The following is a 21,649-nucleotide window of genomic DNA, read 5'->3' on the forward strand; positions in this document are numbered from 1 at the left end:
TCATTATGGTTTCTATACACCATAGGATGGATTAGAGGGATCAGGGGGACTAGTTACTATCCCACGCCTGAGGAATTGAGGGTCCTAGCTAGACATGAGATACAGGAAACATGAGGGATACAAATAGGGAAAAAGATTAGCAGGACTCTGATAGGTTGGATGGGAGTAGGAGAGGTTAAGGGAATGGCCTGGAAACCTCCCTGTTTCTAGTTTGGATGACTAAGAACAAGAACTTGGGGAGAGAAGCAGTTTTGTAGATGAGGTGGGAGATTGAGTTCACTTTTGAATATGTTGTTTTGAACCACCTGTGAAATGTGAATTGGCTGGCATTTAGGTATGAAGCCAAAGAGAGTGGTTTGGGTTATAAATATAGCTTGTAGAGTCACCAGACCCAAGGTGGTAATTGAAAGCATTTAAAGTGGCTGAGATTATTCTAGGAGACTTTGTAGAGTAAGGAGAGCAATGAGTTATTTATAAATATCATGAGAGTTATTTAGAATAATAGTCTTTCCATTTTATTGATGAGAAATTGAAGGATTTGGGGTTTTGCCTCCATTATGAAGCAAGAGAAAATGGGACTTGAAACTAGGTCTTCTAAGTTAGTGTTCTTTTTATTATATTGGTCTCAGAATAAAACCATTAATTTAGAGGAAACTTAGGAACAATTTTCTTTGGAATGCCCCAGAAGAATAATCTAATTATTGGTACAATATATTTTTTTGTCTGAATTCTGGAGAAACAGATTTAGCATTTATTTTATCCACATATTTATATTATTCTAGTTTAAGAGTTTCTATAAATGTATTAGATCACAAAAAAACTTTGATTCTCAGTCCATGGAAGGTTAAAGTAGAATTCTACCAACCTCCAGTTTGTAGATCTTTTTGGAATGATTAACAAGTAAAGTCTGTTAATCTGTGCCCATTAAGAAAAAGCACAAGAACTTTTGGAAACATAAACAGAGACTGAGTGCTAAGACATTCCCATAGTCCCAAACAAACTTGGCATTGTTAGTACCTTGCTTTAACTATTTGTCTAACCATAGAAAATAACAGCATAGATTGATAGACTAACAACGTAATGTTAGGGCATTAGTGTTTTCTATGCAATAAATTCTATTTACTGCTTAGCAACTGTCATGAACTCACAGTGTCATTTTTATTTTTGTTTTCCTTAGAAACTGACATATACAAAGGAAACTGTAAGCAGGTGAGTGTCTTTTTTCCCCCTAATTTCATGTTTGGCAACAGAAACATGTCATGCTTACTCCAAGATTCACACCAAATTTAATGGCCCGTTTCTATTTTCTTGCCAGTTCCTGAAATGACCAGGGCTGTGGGTTGGCCCCAAATGCTTTTCTGCATGTTGAGGCCACTTTCCTTTCAAGACTACCATCACAGCCACTGTGCTTGTTTACTTTCTGACCTTGCTGGGAGGCAGACTTGTTCCTTTCTCTTGGGTGAGAAAATAGATTTCTGGAAGTGGAATATGGAATAATCCACTTTTGTTAAGGCTTGTGGTCTAAGAGTAAAAATGTTATGAAATGGTACACCTTTGTGGCAGATAGTTTATTAAATGGTGGTTGGTGGTATGGATCACTTTACAGAGAAATGATGATTATGAGCTTGAAATATAGGAATAACACAACCTTGATGAATCCTTTAATATTAGGATTCTTGGCCCTATTAGCCTTTAGTCTTAGGATTAAGGTCATTTCTGCCTCCTGAGCAGTAGTGGTACAAAACAGCTCATGGAAGATGAGAGATTTTGAGTGTATAAGGATTAATGATTTCAATTCTATCCATACTCAAAGTATCTAGATTGTGCCAGTATGTAGGTAATTCTATAGAAAACATTATTATGGCATAAAATCCAGGTCAGAGTCCAGAATTTTCCTTCAAATTAGAAAGACATACTGAAAAGCCAGTTAGGTGAGTCAGTGTCTAGAGACCCAAACTGTGCAGCAGAGTCCAGGCAAAAACATTGTTGGGGTTTACAGGTGGGTGCTAGTGGGGTATACGTAGGTTTCAAATCAAACTTGAGTAAACAGGAGGGAAGGGGATTCTGTGTGATCTCACTTGTTCATAGAGCTAATGTTACCACTGAGTCTCTACTGGGGTCTGGGATTGAGCACCCACTTAGATGTTGGGCCATGTGGTTTCTTTCTTTTTTTTTTAAATTTAATTTTAGTTTTTCAATGCTCTAAGATTCACTATTTATACACCACACCCAGTGCTCCATGCAATACATGCCCTCCTTAATACCCACCACCAGGCTCACCTAACCCCCATCCCCCTCCCCTCCAAAATCCCCAGTTTGTTTCTCAGAGTCCACAGTCTCTTATGGTTCATCTACCCCTCTGATTTCCCCCAATTCACTTTTCCTTTCCTTCTCCTAATGTCCTCCACGTTATTCCTTATGCTCCACAAGAGAGTGAAACCAGGCGCGCCTGGGTGGCTCAGTGGGTAAAGCCTCTGCCTTTGGCTCAGGTCACGGTCCCAGGATCCTTGGATCGAGCCCCGCATTGGGCTTTCTGCTCCGCAGGAAGCCTGCTTCCTCCCCTCTCTCTCTGCCTGACTCTCTGCCTACTTGTGATCTCTCTCTCTGTCAAATAAATAAACAAAATCTTAAAAAAAAAAGAGTGAAACCATATGATAATTGACTTTCTCTGCTTAACTTATTTCACTCAGCATAATCTCCTCCAGTCCTGTCCATGTTGATACAAAAGTTGGGTATTCATCCGTTTTGGTGGAGGCATAATATTCCATTGTATATATGGGCCATATCTTCTTTATCCATTCTTCTGTTGAAGGGCATCTTGGTTCTTTCCACAGTTTGGCAATTGTGGCCATTGCTGCTATGAATATTGGGGTACATAGGGTCATGTGGTTTCTTGGGTGTTGGCTCTTCACCCCTGAGAAACAGAGCTTGGTAGTTCCTTGTGATTGCCATTCAACACACAGGCAGTGAACTAAATACTCTGGAGAGTCCCACCAGTCCTAGTAATCATCATGGTAGTACCTAATGAAAATGATAGCACATTTTCCACCTCTTATATGGTTAAGAAGCTTGTACTCATGGCATTAAACCTGGAAGAAGCTCTGAAGTTTACTTGGGAGGTGGATGTTAGCAGGTGTAGAGCCTGTGGGTTATTATAAAGTGGTGGAATGAGGGTTATCTTAAGTAGGTTATCTTAAGTAGGGCGGTCATAACACCGTATGGGGTTGGGTTGGCTTATCACACACTTACCACAAACCCACTTGGGTAGCTGGAAGAGGCTTAAGGTATAGCATGTGCAGTTTTGTGTCTTTCTGTGGGTCTCACTTCAACTGGGTGCTTTTTTCCACAGCTACCTAGTATTTCTCACAATGAGATTACATATAAGAAAAGGAGAAATTTTGCACTATCGTCAGTTGTCTCCTACTGTGTCAATCACATTCTAACAAATTCACAAATAAGCATCATAGCAGGACTGACTGGATTATATACTTATATTGGTATTGCACTGTCTGTACTAGGTATAATAAGGGACTCAATATTATTTACTATTCTTAGAAAGTTATGTATAAAAATAACATATGAAAATATAAGTGAATTTTGAGAATTTTAAACTCTAAAGCATCTTTCCCATGTAACTAAAGCAGACCAGGTTGGAGTAGGGTGAGAACTGCCAACCATGGTAGTTGCTGAAAGGGTGACCTGGGGTTAGGTAACAGTGGGAGCAAAACCCTGGGAGTCCCCTAAGAATTCACTAAACCCATCTTTCTCCCGCTTGAGTACTACAGTGATCCACTGAAACCTTTAATTTGCCCATCATTTTTCTATATTCAAATTTATTTTTATGATTTTTTTGAGATTGCTGTTGTATTCTCTGTTTGAGATTCTTGTGTTAGGTTTTATTGCTGCTCTAGCAAATTATCACAGACTTAGTAGTAAGCAACACAAATTTGCCCTACAGTTGTCATTCAGAAATCTGCCATGGGTCCTAAGATGTTGCCAGGTTTGCATTCCTTTCTGAAAAATGTAGGGGAGAATCTGTTTTCTTGCCTTTCCAGCTTCTAGAAACTACCCACATTACTTGGGTCATGACTCCTTTCCATCTCCAAAGTTAGTAATGGCCAGTCAAATCTTTCTCACATTTCATCACTCTGGCACTCTTCTGCCCCCTTCTTCTGCATTAAGCATCCTTATGATTATGCTGGATCCACCTGGATAAACCTGGTTACATTCCCTATTTTAAGGCCAGTTGATTTAGCAACCTTAATTCCACCTGCAACCTTAATTCCCCTTTGTACGTAACTTAACATATATTCACAGGTTCTGGCGAGTAGGATGTGGATGTCTTTGAGGGGCTACTATTGTACTTATCATACTTTTTCTCTTTGATTTAAATTGCTGCTTCTTTATGAACTCTGACCCACCTGCTGACATACGACTTGGACCAAATACTCTGTTTTCTATCACTTTAAGCTTCCCATATAATCATTTGTCCTGTATCTTAAAAAAATTTTTTTTTCCACCTTACTAAGGACCTCACATCCCACTTTACCTCGTACACATCTCCCTATCAGAGTTTCTGTTTTTCTTGAGTCTTCAGCTTCTCTCATTACTAACTCCTTATTAGCATTTGAACACACTTAAGTCTCTCCCATGTTACCTATTTACAAAAGGCCCTTCTCCAGCATTTGCAGTATGTTGTAGCTCGGTATCTTGAAAGCACCTCCACTCAGCTCCAGTCCATGCTTAACCCCATGCTGGACTTACTGTGAAGTGTCAAAAACCAGTACAAACCACCACCTGGGATATGTGCTCACTGAATAGTTGTTAAATGAATAACTGAGTTTCTGCTCAATTACTCAAGTTTATTATCAGGTCTCTGGTGATATTCTTGGTGTAAAGACTGTTCTTTGGCTTTTTTTTTTTTACATTTGTCATTGAGGATGTCTGTCACAAAGCCAAATAATATATGTTTTTTAAGCAGATGTGTTATTCTGTTTGGGACATGTGTCCCTGTTCCATTACTCTCTGTTTTCTCTTATATTTGTTTAGCCTCTCATATTTTTATAATGCTTCTGCATATATAATATTTTATTTAGTTTTCATCATACCTTTGGGAAATAGATAGTGTAGGGAAGTATTCTTGTTTTTGAGATTAAGTTCTTGTGACCCAGAGCAACTGAGATATTTTTCTAAGGCATAACAAAGTTAATGATACTTCTGGGACCAGTACCCAGGATTCCTGGCCCTGTGCCTTGAGTTCTTTTGTTGTCCTGTGCTGATCACAATTAACAGATTCAAGAGTAAAGTAAAGTATAGAAAATTGTCAAGGGAAGTAGTAATCTAGATCGGAAATTATGCTTGGCTTGTTTTTAAACTTATGCTTTTAAACTTATGCTCAGTGTGTCTCTGATATCTTTTGGTACCATCTCACCTGAATTCTGATAGGATTAGGTAGTAGAGGTGAGGAATAAATTAATGTGCTGGATGAGCTGAGGAAATGAGAAAATAGAAGGTTGTTTGCTGCTGGTATTAAGCTAAAGGTCTTAGCTGAACAATTTCACATTTGTGGTTTGGCCTAGAAATGGAGAAGTATTTCTGTCTCCAAACTCAATGCAACTTTGTGTCCTCGTTCTGTTGTGACATTTTAGGGGATCCCTGCAGGAGGCATACCTAATGAGAACATGTTGAAAGGATTTTTGTTAAGTGGTTTTTTTTTTTTTTCACTGTTTTTTGAAAGGAGAATGGGAAAATGAGAGATTAAGCATTGGACTGTTAGACAAGAGATTTGAATTACTGAGCATTGCCTACTTATCATCGTTAAGATGTTATTTTGAATTTAGTAAGTGAAATCTAGTTCTACTGAAGTAAACAAACTTCTCTGTTGTGAATACTTCCTTACAGAATTATCTGAAATTTAACTTATTTACTTATTTTTTAGTTGCAATAATTCTCTTCTTAAATTAAAAAAAAATTTTTAATTGAAGCACAGTTGATATATAATATTATATTAGTTTTATGTGTATAACATAGTTATTCAGCAATTTTATACATTACAAAATTCTTACCACCATAAGTGTGGTTACCATCTGTCACCATACAAAGTTATTGTTATATTATTGACTATATTTCCTGTTATTCTTCTTTATCCCTGTGACTTATTTAACAAATGTGATCTTGATGTGGGGGATAATTTTTGACTGAAACCTGGTGAGGTCTTATTACTTTGCCATGTCATCCCAACTTCCTGTTCTAGTTACTGTGTTATGCTTTGACCCCTCTGTCTTATTTTGACCTTTTTGCTCTTCATGCCTGGTTGCTCTCCAGAGCTCTCCAACTTTTACTGGGTTTCCCTTCCTTTTTCTGGGACCTTATATATTTTGACTTTTAGGTTGTTAAGTTTATGTAGGTCGTTATTATTACAACCAAGTGAAACCATGTTAGTTGCCCTTCTAGTCAATATGGCTCATGTAAAGGCCATGTTGTGAGGAATTAAGATGAGTGAGAGAGAGGTTTCTGGAATCTGATGGGCCTGTTTTACATCATAGCTCCTCCATTGTCTAGCCGTGTGACTCTGAACAAATTCTTAACCTCTTCTAATATTAGTTTCCTCTTATGTATAAATGAGGATGATAGTATTTTCCCTTTAAGATTGTTGCTGGAATTAAATGAGTTAACCAAGATGAAACACTTAAGACAATGCTTGACACATGGTAAATTTAGTGGTACTCATTCTTGCTGTTGTTGTTATTGAAAAGGTAACTAGATATGGTTAGGAATTTTAGGCCTTGGGCCATATCAAATCATTGTGTCATCCAGGAAAAATTGCTTTATTCATTTGGACTTTATTTTTTCCTCTATTAAATGAAGGTATTGGCAAGGCATTCTGCCTTGTGGACAACTGATAGACTCTTTTCAGATCTAATTATGTTAATATCTGTCTCAAATGGATTTGAATCTTATTTGTTTTAGCTCTACTCCTTGCAATCTGAGAAGTCTCTTGATGCTTTCTCATCATCTAGGCCCTTTCTCCATTCATCCCTCATCATAATGACTTATCCAGATATCGTATTCCTTAGGTTCTTCTAGATGACAGACAGCTCACTGAGAAGCAATTTCTTGCAAATTCTTCTAAATAACCAAAAGTGATAATTTTGGTGTAAGGGTTTAATGTGTAATTCTTTCTAGATAGTATTTTTAAAAAGAAGAAAAATCTTTAAGAGATTTTTAAAAACTCAGTTTCTCAAATTTTCTTTCTTTCTTTTTTTTTTTAAGATTTTTAAATTTTTTAACCCACCGTGGGGTTGGAATTCACAGCCCTGAGATCAAGAGTTGCATGTTCTACCAACTGAGCCAGACAAGTGCCCCAGTTTCTCAATTTTTTTTACCAAAGCCTGGGAGTTTGGGAACATGGTCCTAGTTGACTTCCCCAGTCCAGTTCTAGTGATAAAATATCTTTGAATTATCATATTTAATATCTTAATTTTAATTTTAACTTTATATTCAATTCCACAATGTAATCATATTTGTTTTAATATAAAAATGTTTGAATTACATATCAGTTCTTACTTATTCCTCACCTGCCTATGCTTCAAGTAAAATTGATGCTTCAACATGTATGCTGTGTTTATCTGGTGGCTTTGAGTAATCTCCTGTCCCACCACCATGACATAATTTAGAGCAATATGGCAATTTAAAGGAGTTGTCTGAAGATGGGACTCATTGGCACATTGGCAAGTCTGTTGTGGAGACATTTTTTTTTTTTAAGATTTTTATTTATTCATTTGAGAGAGACACAGAGAGAAAGAGAGAGGGAGAGAGAATGAACGGAGAGCAGGGGAGGGAAATGCAGGGCTGGATCCCAGGACCCTGAAATCATGACCTGAGCTGAAGGCAGACACTTAATTGACTGAGCCACCCAAGCGCCCCTATGATGGAGATATTTTTGCCTGTAATCGAATCACCTTAGCAAGCTCACTAGTATAAAGCTGAAGATAGTTTTCAACTTTTAATAGTAATGTGATCACCATCCAACAGATGAAATCACCATGGAACTCCTTTGTAAAAGGTTAACAGAACATCCCTTTTCCCTTAGAACATATCACAAATTTTCAAGTTCTAACTAGAGCGTATCATGCTTAGTGAAATAAGTCAATCGGAGAAAGACAACTATCATATGATCTCCCTGATATGAGGACATGGAGAAGCAACATGGGGGGGTAGGGGGATAGGAGAAGAATAAATGAAACAAGATGGGATTGGGAGGGAGACAAACCATAAATGACTCTTAATCTCACAAAACAAACTGGGGGTTGCTGGGGGGAGGTGGGATTGGGGGAGGGGGAGCGGGCTATGGACGTCAAGTTCTGTAACTTCTTAAGGGGCATCTAGCTGGCTTAGTCAGAGAGCATGTGACTCTTCATTTTGGGGTCATGAGTTTGAGCCCCACGTTTGGTGTAGAGATTGCTTAAATAAATAAAACTTTAAAACAAATAAATAAAACTTCCTAAAATTACTACACTTTAAATTTTATATTTTTGGATTAAGTGGAAATTTGGACTTGGAGAAATCCACTTTCTTTCCTTTAGAAGGGACTTCTCAGATTATCTTTTTTTAAAAAAATATTTTATTTATTTATTTAAGGGGGAGGAACAGTGGGAGAGGGAGAAGCAGACTCCCACTGAGCTGGGAGACTGACTCCAGGCTTAGTCCCAGGATTTGATCCCGGTACTCTGGGATCATTACCTGAGCTGAAGGCAGACAAATGACTGAGCCACCTCAGTGCTGCTCAGATTACATTTTGATCTTCTCTTGTGGTTGCAAAGTGGCATGGTTAAAGGATCGCTGGGTGACTTGCGGCCTGTTAGCTCTATGGCCTACAGCAAGTCATTTCTCTAAGCTTAACTCTCTTTATATAAAAAAATTACGATTTCTATGATCTCTCCAATGACATGAGATTTGTGCTTATATTTTTTTCCTTAGCAACAAGTACTCTCCTGCCTGCACTACTTGTTATATTTGTAATCATTTATATGTTGCCTATTTCCTGTAACACTGTAACTTTAATAGATCATGTGTTTGTCCACAGCTGTATGCCAGATGTCTTGTCCACTCCCTGGCTAATAGTATTTGTTTATTCTTTCATTCTAAAAATATCTGTTTAGTGCCTACTAAATGGCAGGTACTAGTTTAGACTGGAGGTAGAATAAGAATATGGCAGGCAAGGTTCCTAGTCTCATAGAATTTATATTCTTACAGCAGTCCTGTTGAATAGAACTTTCTGTGATGATGGAAATATTCTTTACTGTGCTGTTCCATATGGTAGCCATTAGGCACATGTGACTATGGAACACTTGAAATGTGGCTAGTGTGAAGGAGGATCAGAATTTTAAACTTTAATTTTAGTTAACTTAAATTAGCACATATGTCCAGTGACTACCACGCCAATGCCATTCTAGAGGATTAAGAGATTGGAGACAGAAATAAAGAAGTAGATAGATAAGTCGACACATAATTTCACATACTGATAATAACTGAGAAAAAAATCAAACAGGCTGATAGAATAGTAAGTAGGGGAGTACTTTATGTAGGGTGATTCTACTTGAGCAAAAATCAATAAATGTAAAATAAGTGAATTATGAAGACTATTATTTTTTAACTCTGTTAAATAAGTACTTACTTGGGTTTGGGAACCGAGTTTGGAGATGTAGTGAATTCCTTTTTTGGAAAACAGACTTCAAAATATATCCACATATTTCTATCATCTTTATTAACTTTAAACATCTTTTTTAACCTTAGCCCTGAATTATCATCTCCATTTCCTGTTGGTGATACCTCAACATCGGGAGGTATGCTCTTGTACATTTATTCATTTTTCTTTGTTGTTTTTTTTTATTAACATATAATGCATTATCTGCCCCAGGGATGCAGGTCTGTGAATCATCAGGCTTCACTTTTCTTTTTAAATTATTTGTGGCTTAAGATGATCTTGCAAGCAAGCACACATTACAGCTCACATTTAAAAAGTACCAGGTTTCTCTTTCCTTATGTGTTGTTCAAGAATCTCAAGAAGTAACTATGTTTTCATTTGTTCTATGGCACTATGTTGTGCATACTTAACGATATTTAATTATTAAGTCTAATAAAAATCAGAAAGCTACTTAAAACAAATGTATGACTTAAAGAATTACTTTAAAGCAAACACTGTAACCACTACCTATGTCTACCTATTTCTAGCTCCACCATTTGTCATTTGTCCTGAAAGAGTTTCTCAGAATGAGGATTTTTCGGATTGTATTCTGTGGGGTACTTTAACATGTGCCTTTGATCTCTGTATCTCCTATGAATTGGAAGTTGCTTTCTTCATTTTTAATTTTTTTTAAAAAAGTTTTGTTTCTTGGAAATTTCAAACATATGCAAAAAGTAGAATTGTACAACAAGGCCAGCTTCAACAATTATCAATTCATAGCCAGTCTCCAATCATCACCCACTTTTCCTATCTGGTGGTATTACTTTTTTTTTTTTTAATTAACATATAATGTATTATTAGTCCCAGGGGTATAGGTATGTGAATCCTTAGGCTTACACACTTCACAGCACTCACAAGGTGCTATTACTTTTTTCAGTGTCGGTCCCCTTTACTAGATAGCTCCTTAAGGATAAAAATTTTGTCTGTATCCTTAGCATCTTGCTTAGTGGCTGACATATAGTAAGCTCATTAAATGCCATTGAATGAATGAATGAGTTATAATTATATTCTGTTCTAGGAGACTCTATACAAATGTGTCTTAAGGTTTGAATGTACTGGACTTCCAGGATGAAAAAGCAAATGACTTACGGGAATGGTTTTGAAGTCAGATTGGTATTTCCTGATATGATTCTGAATTCATATACATGACTTTGTTTTTCTACTTAGGTGCTGTTCTCAGTGCTCCATATCCAGATGTGACCGCCTCTGAAGGTACCTCAGAGATCAGCAAGGAGAGGCCTGAGGAGAGTGTGAGTGACGTTGTGTTTTGTTACTTAGTTTCTGACGTGGAGAACAGGGGTTAAGAGAGATTTATATTCCATTGCCAAACTACACAAGACTTCATGTGGTTTCCTTTATGGACAGTGTATTAAAAAGAATCTAAAAATCCCAGGGTCCTGGGATTGAGCCCCGCATCGGGCTCTCTGCTCAGCAGGGAGCCTGCTTCTCTTCGTCTCTCTCTGCCTGCCTCTCATCTCTGTCTGTCAAATAAATAAATAAAATCTTAAAAAAAAAAAAAATCCCTGGAGAGCCAAGTCAATCTGCTTTGCAAGAGAGCTTCAAGTTGTAAATGAAATGACTTGGAATCTGGAGAATTGTCATCATGGTAAACTCACTGTCTCTTGTGGGCTATGTGACATAATTTACCGTGGGGTTTTTGCCTATGTTCTTCTATCCCATAATAGATCAGGACTTAGTCTTCTCTTCTTCAGAGGAAAAGGATATAGATTTTATACAGCTGAAAAATCAAGAAATACTGTGCTTAATAATGATGCATTTAAAAAGAGTTTTTAAAATCTTTTTTCTCTTTTTCTTTTCTTTCTTTAAAGATTTTATTTATTTATTTGACAGACAGAAATCACAAATAGGCAGAGAGAGAGGAAGAAGCAGGCTCCCTGCTCAGCAGAGAGCCCGATGCGGGGCTCAATCCTAGGACCCCGGGATCATGACCTGAACCAAAGACAGAGGCTTTAACCCACTGAGCCACCCAGGCGCCCCAAGAGATTTTTTTTTTTAAAGTACACAGGCTGCCCAGGAAGCTGGAAATATTTTGTTAGAAATTTTGTTAAACATGAATTTTTAAAATTTGGGGCTCATAATCTTAGATTACTTAATGTAGTGCAAACTATGACTGAACACATTTACTAGAAATGTGTAATTTAGTTACCTCGTAACTTTTCTTCCCAGGTTGGACATTTTAATTTATATGAAATCCAGTTAAGTCACCCCACTCTGCCTCACCACTTTCCCTGTCACGGAATAAGGGTGGTAGTAATGTGGGATCCATGAGTGGATGCTGGAATCAATACATTCACCTTCTATAAGCTTTCTCCAGAGTAGATGGTGCTGGGAAATACTGTCATTCAATAAATATTTATGAATGAATGAGTAAAAAGTGATCCTGTGGTTCTGAATTTGAAGCAAAATAGTTGTGGGCTTAGGTCTGGAAATATTCATAGAATGAGATAGAATTCCCTGTAATAGAAGTAAAAGACTTATGTATAATCAATTGGAATATGAATATCCAAAAGAGAAGACTATTTGAAGCCAATTTGTCGAATGAGTAAGAAAACAAAGCAGTATAGATACCTAATAAGAATTAGATTGCGGGATGCCTGGGTGGCTCAGTTGGTTGGACAACTGCCTTCGGCTCGGGTCATGATCCCGGTGTTCCCAGATCGAGTCCCGCATCGGGCTCCCAGCTCCATGGGGAGTCTGCTTCTCCCTCTGACCTTCTCCTCACTCATGCTCTCTCTCACTGTCTCTCTCAAATAAATAAATAAAAATCTTAAAAAAAAAAAAGAATTAGATTGCTTGTACGTCTAGTTCAAGATGAAACCTAAAGATTCACTCTTATAGTTCAGTTTTTTTCCCAATACGTTTTCTGTCTACTGTTATAGAAATGATATACTTTATTTCTGTTTTTTAGTAGTTTCCCTATGTTATATAATATATATATTATTATGTGTAGTATTTATAATATTTATTTTATATGTATAAAATGTTTACCCTGGAAGTTACCCCATAAGTTGTAATGTATAATCTAGCAAAATTTAAGTATTTCAAAATCTTCATCCTTATCTTAAGTAATGCAGGAATATTAGAACATTGTAATTCAAATAATCACCCTACTGATTTATATTCTATTTTTTTATATTTTTGTTCTTTCTTTCTCTCTTTTAATTCTTTCTTTTCAATCCCACAAATTAGATTGTATTATACTTGTTCTTTAAAAAAATTTTTTTAAAAAAAGATTTTATTTCTTTATTTGAGTGAGAGAGAGAGAGGGGGGGAGAAACAGAGGGGGAGTAACAAGCAGACTCTGCACCAATCTCAGAGCCCCATGTGGGGCCAGATCCCAAGACCCTGATGTCATGACCTGAACTAAAATCAAGAGTTGGATGCTCAACATCGGATGCTCAACAGACTGAGCCACCTGGAGTCCCTGTATTTGTGGGGTTTTTTTTTTTTTTTTGGACTGTGTTGTATTTGTTTTAGATAAAATCTGTTTTACATTTACATGGAAGTTTATTATTTTATTTTCTTAAAATTCTTTTTTGCACTTTAGACCTATCTCTTAGGATAATTTTCTTTTGGAAATATATTACTTTAGTAAGAGTCTCTCATTTGTTCATTTTGAGTTTTTGATCATCTTAAAATTTCTTTATTATCTCCTTATTCTAAAAAGAAATTATAAATCTGTACTAAATTCTAGACTGAGGTGGTTTTTTTTTTTGGTCATGTTTTTATTTCACTATATTCTAACATTTGTTGTTGCTACTGAGAACTGTCAGTTCAGTCGTTTTTCACTTCTGTATCAGTTTTCCTCTGGCTGTTTTCTTTGTCCACTTTTAAGATCTATTTCTGTCTCCTCTCTATATATCTTTGTCTATATACATCTAATCATAAGATGTAACAGCTGAACGTTTCTTAGAATTTATAGTATTTGTAAGGCTTTACATTAACGAAGTACAACAAATCCAAAGCAAAATAAATAATTATACTCCTATACCCATTTTTTGTGAAATACTATATATTATACCACTATATGCACACACACACACACATTTGTGCACATACACAATACTTATATATACTTTTACATAAGTATACTATAGTATGCACTATAGTATATATACTACAAATATATACACTGGTATAATATATGGCATTTGGCATTCTGCAGTTTCACAAATGGTATAGGAGAAATTCTTAGCTATTATCTTGTGTGCTAGAACCTCTGGCCTCCTCCTTTTCCCTCTTATGTTTGTTAACCACTCTTTAATATTTTCATTTCTTTGTCTCTCTGCGTTAGATTCAGGTATGTGTTTCCTAATTCTTCAGGTACCAGTTTACTAATTCTTCCTTCAGCTTAGTTTGATTTGTTATTCAAATTGTCTATTGAGTTTTTAGAATCCTTGCTTTATGGGGGAATCTTTGTTTTTTTTTTTTCCAACACTTTTAATTTATTTATTTTTTCAGCGTAACAGTATTCATTCTTTTTGCACAACACCCAGTGCTCCATGCAAAACGTGCCCTCCCTATTACCCACCACCTGTTCCCCCAACCTCCCACCCCTGACCCTTCAAAACCCTCAGGTTGTTTTTCAGAGTCCATAGTCTCTTATGGTTCACCTCCCCTTCCAGTTTTTTTTTTTTTATAAACATATAATGTATTTTTATCCCCAGGGGTACAGGTCTGTGAATTGCCAGGTTTACACACTTCACAGCACTCACGATAGCACATACCCTCCCCAATGTCCATAACCCCCTCCCCCTCTCCCAACCCCACCTCCCTCCAGCAACCCCCAGTTTGTTTTGTGAGATTAAGAGTCATTTATGGTTTGTCTCCCTCCCAATCCCATCTTGTTTCATTTATTCTTCTCCTATCCCCCTAACCCCCCATGTTGCTTCTCCATGTCCTCATATCAGGGTGATCATATGATAGTTGTCTTTCTCCGATTGACTTATTTCACTAAGCATGATACCCTCTAGTTCCATCCACGTCGTCACAAATGGCAAGATTTCATTTCTTTTGATGGCTGCATAGTATTCCATTGTGTATATATACCACCTCTTCTTTATCCATTCATCTGTTGATGGACATCTAGGTTCTTTCCATAGTTTGGCTATTGTAGACATTGCTGCTATAAACATTCGGGTACACGTGCCCCTTCGGATCACTATGTTTGTATCTTTAGGGTAAATACCCAGTAGTGCAATTGCTGGGTCATAGGGTAGTTCTATTTTCAACATTTTGAGGAACCTCCATGCTGTTTTCCAGAATGGTTGCACCAGCTTGTGGGGAATCTTTGTTTTTAATTGAAGTATAGTTGATATACAATGTCACATTAGTTTCAGGTATATGGCGTAGTGATTTGACAAGTCTGTCCTTATTCTATGCTCACCACAAATGCAGCCATCATTTTCACTATTATTTGGGAGTCTTTGATCTGACCTTTCAACATGTACACACCTTTTACTTTTTATCCTATCCCTTTGTGGTATATAAAACTAAAGCCTAAATTATGAAGTATCAGGGGATATACCATGTATTCACACAATACTGATTCACCCTCTGGATTTTTTAACCTGTTTTTCCAGACCCCTTGGCATTTTCTTTACTTTCTTATAAACGAGCTATGCCTTAAAAACTTTTAAAAAATAATTATTCATCACTTAAGGTATTCTGCAGCAGCAAGATTACTAAGGATATTTCTTTTATACTTATATGGCAAATGGAGTCTCTGTCCAAAGTTAGCAAGATAAAATTTAATATCAAAAATGCAAAGTTTTATATAAAATTCCATAAGACTAAGAGTTTTTGTTGATGTTAGTTTCTGTATGAATCAGTAGTAGGATGCAGTTACTGGGGTGAAACTAGTAAGCGCTAGTGTAATTTTAGGTTGCATTTATAGAAATACAGAATCTATTATAAGGGAGGTGGTGGTATCCTATCATATTTTAATTGATCAGAACTGACTTGTGTATTCCACACTCTAAGGAAGGTATTAAGAGCCAGAGAAATGTCTGGAGGAGAAGATCTAGAGAAGTCAGGGACGTCCTGATAGGTGTTTTTACTCATTTGAAGGGCTCTCTGGTGACTACAGTTTTTATATATGTCTTAGATTACAGAACTGAGATCAGTGGTGGAGCTTATAGGGAAATATATTTGGGCTTAATATTAAGAATTTTGGGTAGAAGTGGATGAAATGGGTAAAGTGTGTCAAAAGGTATAAATTTCTAGTTATAAAATGAATAAATCATGGGAATGTAGTGTACATCATGGTGAATATATTTAATAGTACTGTGTTGCATATTTGAAAGTAGTTAGGAGAGTGGATCTTGAAAGTTCTCATCACAAGAAAAAGAAGTTTGTAACTGTGTATGGTGATGGATATTACTGGGTTTACTGTGATGATCATCTTGCAATATATACAAATATTGAATCATCACATTTGTGCACCTGAGACTAATGTATGTTATATGTCAATTATACCTTAATAAAAATGCCCCAAAATATGAGTGCCCGATAATGTGCCAGTTACTCTTTCAGGAGGCATGCTGATAAGTAAACATATAGTATAATTACCTTGTGGTATGTGCTATGATAGGGTAAATGCAGAATGAAATAGGAGAACATTAGGAGCATTGGGTCAGTTTTGAGGGGCCCTTCTGAGACGTTTTCTGGTGGGGGTGAGGTCTGAGTTGAGGATGAACAGAAGTTACCAGTAGAAGAGAAAGGGGAAAGGTCTTGGCCTGAAGTCTCAAAACAAAGGGAAGAGTACTACTTAGGCCAGAGGGAATTAGCACATTCCTCAGTCTACAAATAGGAATTTAGCATGGCTGGAGAGGATAGTGAAAGGTGCGGGAAAGGGAGATGGGGCTGGAAAAGCAAAGCAGGAACCAAGTTGTGAAGGGCAAAGAAGAGAGAAAAAATAATTGAAGTACTTTCCAAACACTTTTTTTTTCTTTCCTTTTTAGATTTATGTCTTTATTTGAGAGAGAGAGAGAGAAATAGAGGGCACTAGGAGGGGGCAGAGGCAGAGGGAGAGGGAGCAGCAGATTCTCCACTGAGCAGGGAGCCTGATGTGGGGCTCCATCCCAGTATCCCAGGACATGACCAGAGCCAACGCAGATGCTTAACTGACTGAGCCAGCCAGGTGCCCCAAGAGCTTGTTTTTTTGTTTGTTTGTTTTTGTTTGTTTGTTTGTTTGGTTTTGTTTGTTTTTTTTGAAATGTAATGGTCTGCGTTTGAAGATTGTGACTCTCATCAGAGCCATTTAAATAGGATGAGTAACCATTTGTCAGGGATATTCTAGAGAGAATTCAGGCATCCAAAGGAATAGTAGGATCTTTGAGGTTCTTTCCCAGTCTGAAATTTTGAAGGTCTCCGATTATATGATCTATCAAGGATGAAAAATGATACACTGAAAGAAAGTCTCTGTAGTCTCTTCCTGACTCTGCCATTGTCTTGCCAGGACCCCTTAGGCTAGCAAGTCTTCCATTCTGACCCCTTGTGTATCACAATGGAGGGACTAAGGTGGATAAGCTCAAGTGTATCTTCCACGGAGCAGTTCTTACCATAGTGTTGTAGTAGTGATATTTTCTTTCCCTCATTCTACATTTACTAATTGGAATTCTTCTTTAAGACACTGTTGTCACTTCTCATTTATTTATTAAATCATTAATTTCTATCAATATGAACCCATGGATACTTATTTTATTCTTTGGATTATAATCCATTATTTATTTTATTCAAATTGTTGGAGATTTGGCCACTGGAAGACCTGAATTTTAATGTTACAGAGCACAGAAGGTTTCACTGATACAGTTTCAACTTCCATGTAGTCACTAATCTTTATTTATTTATTTATTTATTTTTTCAGCGTAACTGTATTCATTGTTTTTGCACAACACCCAGTGCTCCATGCAAAACGTGCCCTCCCTATTACCCACCACCTGTTCCCCCAACCTCCCACCCCTGACCCTTCAAAACCCTCAGGTTGTTTTTCAGAGTCCATAGTCTCTTGGTGGGGTTGGGAGAGGGGGAAGGGGTTATGGACACTGGGGAGGGTATGTGCTATCGTGAGTGCTGTGAAGTGTGTAAACCTGGCGATTCACAGACCTGTACCCCTGGGGATAAAAATACATTATATGTTTGTAGTCACTAATCTTTAAGAAACCACACCTTGTTGAATTTGGTATAGTATCTAAAAGAATCTCCACAATTATCTGAAAAGGCTGTTAATGTAATTCTCCCTTCCCTAATACTTTTCTTCATGTATTTCAACTAAAGCAATGTATTGTAACTGATGGAATGTGGAAACAGATACGACAATCCACTGTCTTCTTATTAAGCCAACCAAATTAAAGAACTTATAAAAATATAAACAGTGTTACTCTTCTCATTCATTTTTATTTTGCAAAATGTTATTCCTTTCTATAGCATGAGGAATTTATTATTTTTTAAATGAATTAATAAATATTTTTAAAATTTCCCCTTTAATTTTTTGTTTGGTAAATATCTATGGATAAAACCCACAAAAAAACAAATTTCTTTGTGTTTTGATGATTTTTAAGAGTATAAATGGGTCCTAAGACCAAAAAGTTTGAGAACAACACTCCTAGGCTATTTTTAGACGATACTATTGGCATAGTCAACTCTTTTTAAACTCACAGATAATGTGATAGAAGATGGTCAACTTTGAAGGTTTTCTGTCTTTCCTTGAAGTAGCCATTGTGTGTTCAAAGGAATGTACAAATGCATGGTAATTTTAATGTTTGCCTATGTCTTAAAGTCCATCCAATTAGTTCCAAAGTCAAATACTATATAAAAGGTCATCATTAGAAGTTTCTTTTGACACAGTGTCTGATATGTACTGATCAGTAGATATTTGTTGGTTGCATGAGTGAACATCGACATTTATTGTTTTTTCTCTAAAAATCCAGATTAGCAATGAAATTGAGAATGTGATAGAAGAATCCACAAAACCAGCAACTGAGCAGATTGCAGAATTCAGTATACACCTTCTGGGAGAGCAATACAGGGAAGAACTACAGGATCCTTCCAACTTCCACCACCAGCACCTTGCAGAAGAGTTCATTTCAGAGGTAGGTGATTTTTGGGTTTGTTTTTCCTTCTTTTCTTTTCTTTTTTCTCTTCTTTCTTTCCCTTCCTTCCTTCCTTTCTTTCTTTTTCTTTTTTTCTTTCTCTCTCTCTCTTTCAAATTAACAAGACATTTTCCTGGGGTTGTAAATTTCCCATAGTCACAAGACTGGCTAAAGGTAGGTTAAGGAATTAAGCTTTTCTATTTGCTTCAGAGGGTTGCAACTTAGCTATTTCTTCAGAACGCTCTGTAAAAAGGTCACAGAAAGGCAGATGAGTTTATTTAATTGAAGCAAAATCTGACACACCTTTACCATCTGCTAACAATAAATACTGTTTCCAAACTTCTGCTGCATAGCCAAAGAAGAATGCGTTCAATGGCATGGTTTTGACTTGACAGTATTTAGAGAAATTAGTATGTTTAAGAAACTTCACAATACACTGTTTTTCTTGAAGGATCATTAAATTTGATTTGTTTTAATTTCCAATTAAAATTCTTTTTCTAAACTGAAAAATTTGGGGCAGTCAACACATAAATAGTACACAGTACCAAGTTCAAAAGGACAAAAGAGTATCTGGTGAAACGTAAAGTTCCCTCCTAGCTCTGTTCCTTGGTTGGAGGTGTTTTTAAAAGGTGTTTCTTTAAAGAATCATGCCTTAGACTATCCTGCAACTTTAATTTCTGGAAGAATTCTATATGGGACTTGAAGTCAGGATTCTTTCAGTCAAAAATGATTCATATTTGGCCCGCTTCTTGCGTGCCTTTGCTCTTGTGTGGTAGGGCATTGAGTGCCCAGCTCCCCTTTCTGTCCAGTGACAGGGCACAGCATTCCTTCCTGTTTACTTCTTTTCCTTCCCTCTTGATGGGGTTCTCCTCACTTGAGTTTTTCAGTTACATTACACTGGACTCATTTCCTTCCCTAGACACTATGTCTAGAGGAGAAAAAGAAATGTGCATCTCTCAGCCAAACAGCATCACTGCAGCCATCCGATGTAGGGAGTATGAGCCAGACGATTATTTTTCCTGGCCAAGTTGCAAGGCTGTATGGTATGTAGAAGAAATGTAAGCCAGACCAGTGGCCACCTGGCATCAGATAATGTCTTGGATTAGCTGTCTGGTTCTCTGTGCTCTTGGAGTTAAGGAAATTTAGTAAGCCTGAGTGTTTAGATAAACAATTGCGCTAAATGACTGTGTATTTAGAGGAAGTGTAAGAAACATTCTCAAAAACATCTCCAGCAGAGACTTTATGAGGTAGATAGCTCTTGGCTTGAGGTGATTTGGGGGTGATGAAAGGTCTGGGTCTATCATGTAATGGTTTCTTTGGCATATCTCTACAGCCCTGTCCCCTTACCTGCAATGAAATGTCTACCAACAGCCAATTCCTGTGTAAAGCAGCCGAGTTAGAGATTTTGTCTCTGAAAGGTTCTGTGTTTAATGCAGATTGAAGGGGCTCCCTCTATAACTCCCTCCCTGCAGGTCGCAGTCATAGGGATTGCTCCTTTAATATTATTTTCTAGGCAATAATATGGGAAGATATTCAGGGAAAAAGAAAGCCTGATTGGAGAGGATTGTGGTTCAGGAGCAATTACTTTTTTTTTTTTTTTTTATGAAAAGAGTAAGATAAGCTTGGACAACACCAAGTATGATGTCAGAGAGAGAGAAGTAAGCAAGAAAGATTAGGAGCATAGATAGCTGATGACAGCCACAGTATCAACACAGTGTCCTTGCATAGTGCCTGTGTTCTACCTGTTGCTTTCCATCTGTTAGCTCACAGCAACCAAGTGGGTAAGGATCTCCACTGTACAAATGAGGCCGGGAGGCCAAGTAAATTGTTCATAGTCATTTCAACCTCTAGGAGTAGAAGGGAAAATCAAGTCTCCTCATTCCCTTCAAAGTGTTCCTTCCTTTATACCATATAGAGTCACCTTAATTTTAGTTCAGGTGAAAAGTTAAAGTGAGCTTCACAGTTTTCCCAGTCCTGGTCTCAATTCTATAACATTTTTATCATGAGACAGGGGGAAGAAGAGGCATGTAATTTATTGGGAAGAATATTGGCTTTGGTATTAGAAAGGTTTGGGTTGGAAACATTCTGATTTAGTTATTTACCAAATATGTGACCCTGGGCAAGTTAGTTGACATCTATCTCAATTTTCCCATATATGAAATTGGGAAAACATGTACCTCTTGACATTGCGAAGATGAGGAGTAATATTGTAAAGCACCAGGCACATAGAAGTCATTTAATAAATAATGCCTATTATTATCTTGATGTTAATAAAGTGCAATGATTCTTTCAACTGGATGCCTGTACAGTAGCTAATTCGATGTGATGAATTAGAATACTTGTATGTGGTTAGACTCAAGAGATGACAAAACTCAAAATGAGATGGGTCTAGCAATAATAATTACATACATTTTGCAATTAATGGAATTCTTTCAGGTACATTCATTTTAATCTTATGAAAACCAATATGGTTGGTGGGCAGGGCAGTATTAGTTCTATAAAATAAGGCTTGTATGCAGTTACTTTGCCAACAGAAACAGCTGAGAAAAACTCATTTTTGGATTCCTGTCCTGCAAGATTCCATCTCCACTTTCTTCCTACAAGAATTATGGCATTTCTCTTTCCTCTAAGAGAATAAAACAAGGCAAATTATCATAAGTAGAGAGTTGCTTGGGTTTAGATTCTTTATACTTAAGACATTGAGATCTTCAATGAGCCATTATTTTTTTTTTTTAAATCCCACTTTCCCAATTATATTAAGACTTGGTTTTAAGAGCAGATTCCCAGAGAT

The 21,649-nt window shown here is 36.9% G+C and overlaps 1 protein-coding gene across 1 annotated transcript in view; it reads left to right on the plus strand.

The window, feature by feature from the left end:
* Positions 1-21,649, plus strand: part of IMPG2 (interphotoreceptor matrix proteoglycan 2) — an 84,489-nt gene that overhangs the window by 13,374 nt on the left and 49,466 nt on the right. Inside the window, exons 4-7 of the mRNA XM_046003164.1 lie at positions 1,178-1,209; positions 9,796-9,845; positions 10,913-10,995; positions 18,697-18,858. Of these exons, the coding sequence (XP_045859120.1) occupies positions 1,178-1,209; positions 9,796-9,845; positions 10,913-10,995; positions 18,697-18,858 (327 nt within the window). The remainder of the gene's footprint in view (positions 1-1,177; positions 1,210-9,795; positions 9,846-10,912; positions 10,996-18,696; positions 18,859-21,649) is intronic.

This window comes from Meles meles, chromosome 4 (assembly GCF_922984935.1).
Source record: "Meles meles chromosome 4, mMelMel3.1 paternal haplotype, whole genome shotgun sequence".
Taxonomy (NCBI): domain Eukaryota; kingdom Metazoa; phylum Chordata; class Mammalia; order Carnivora; family Mustelidae; genus Meles; species Meles meles.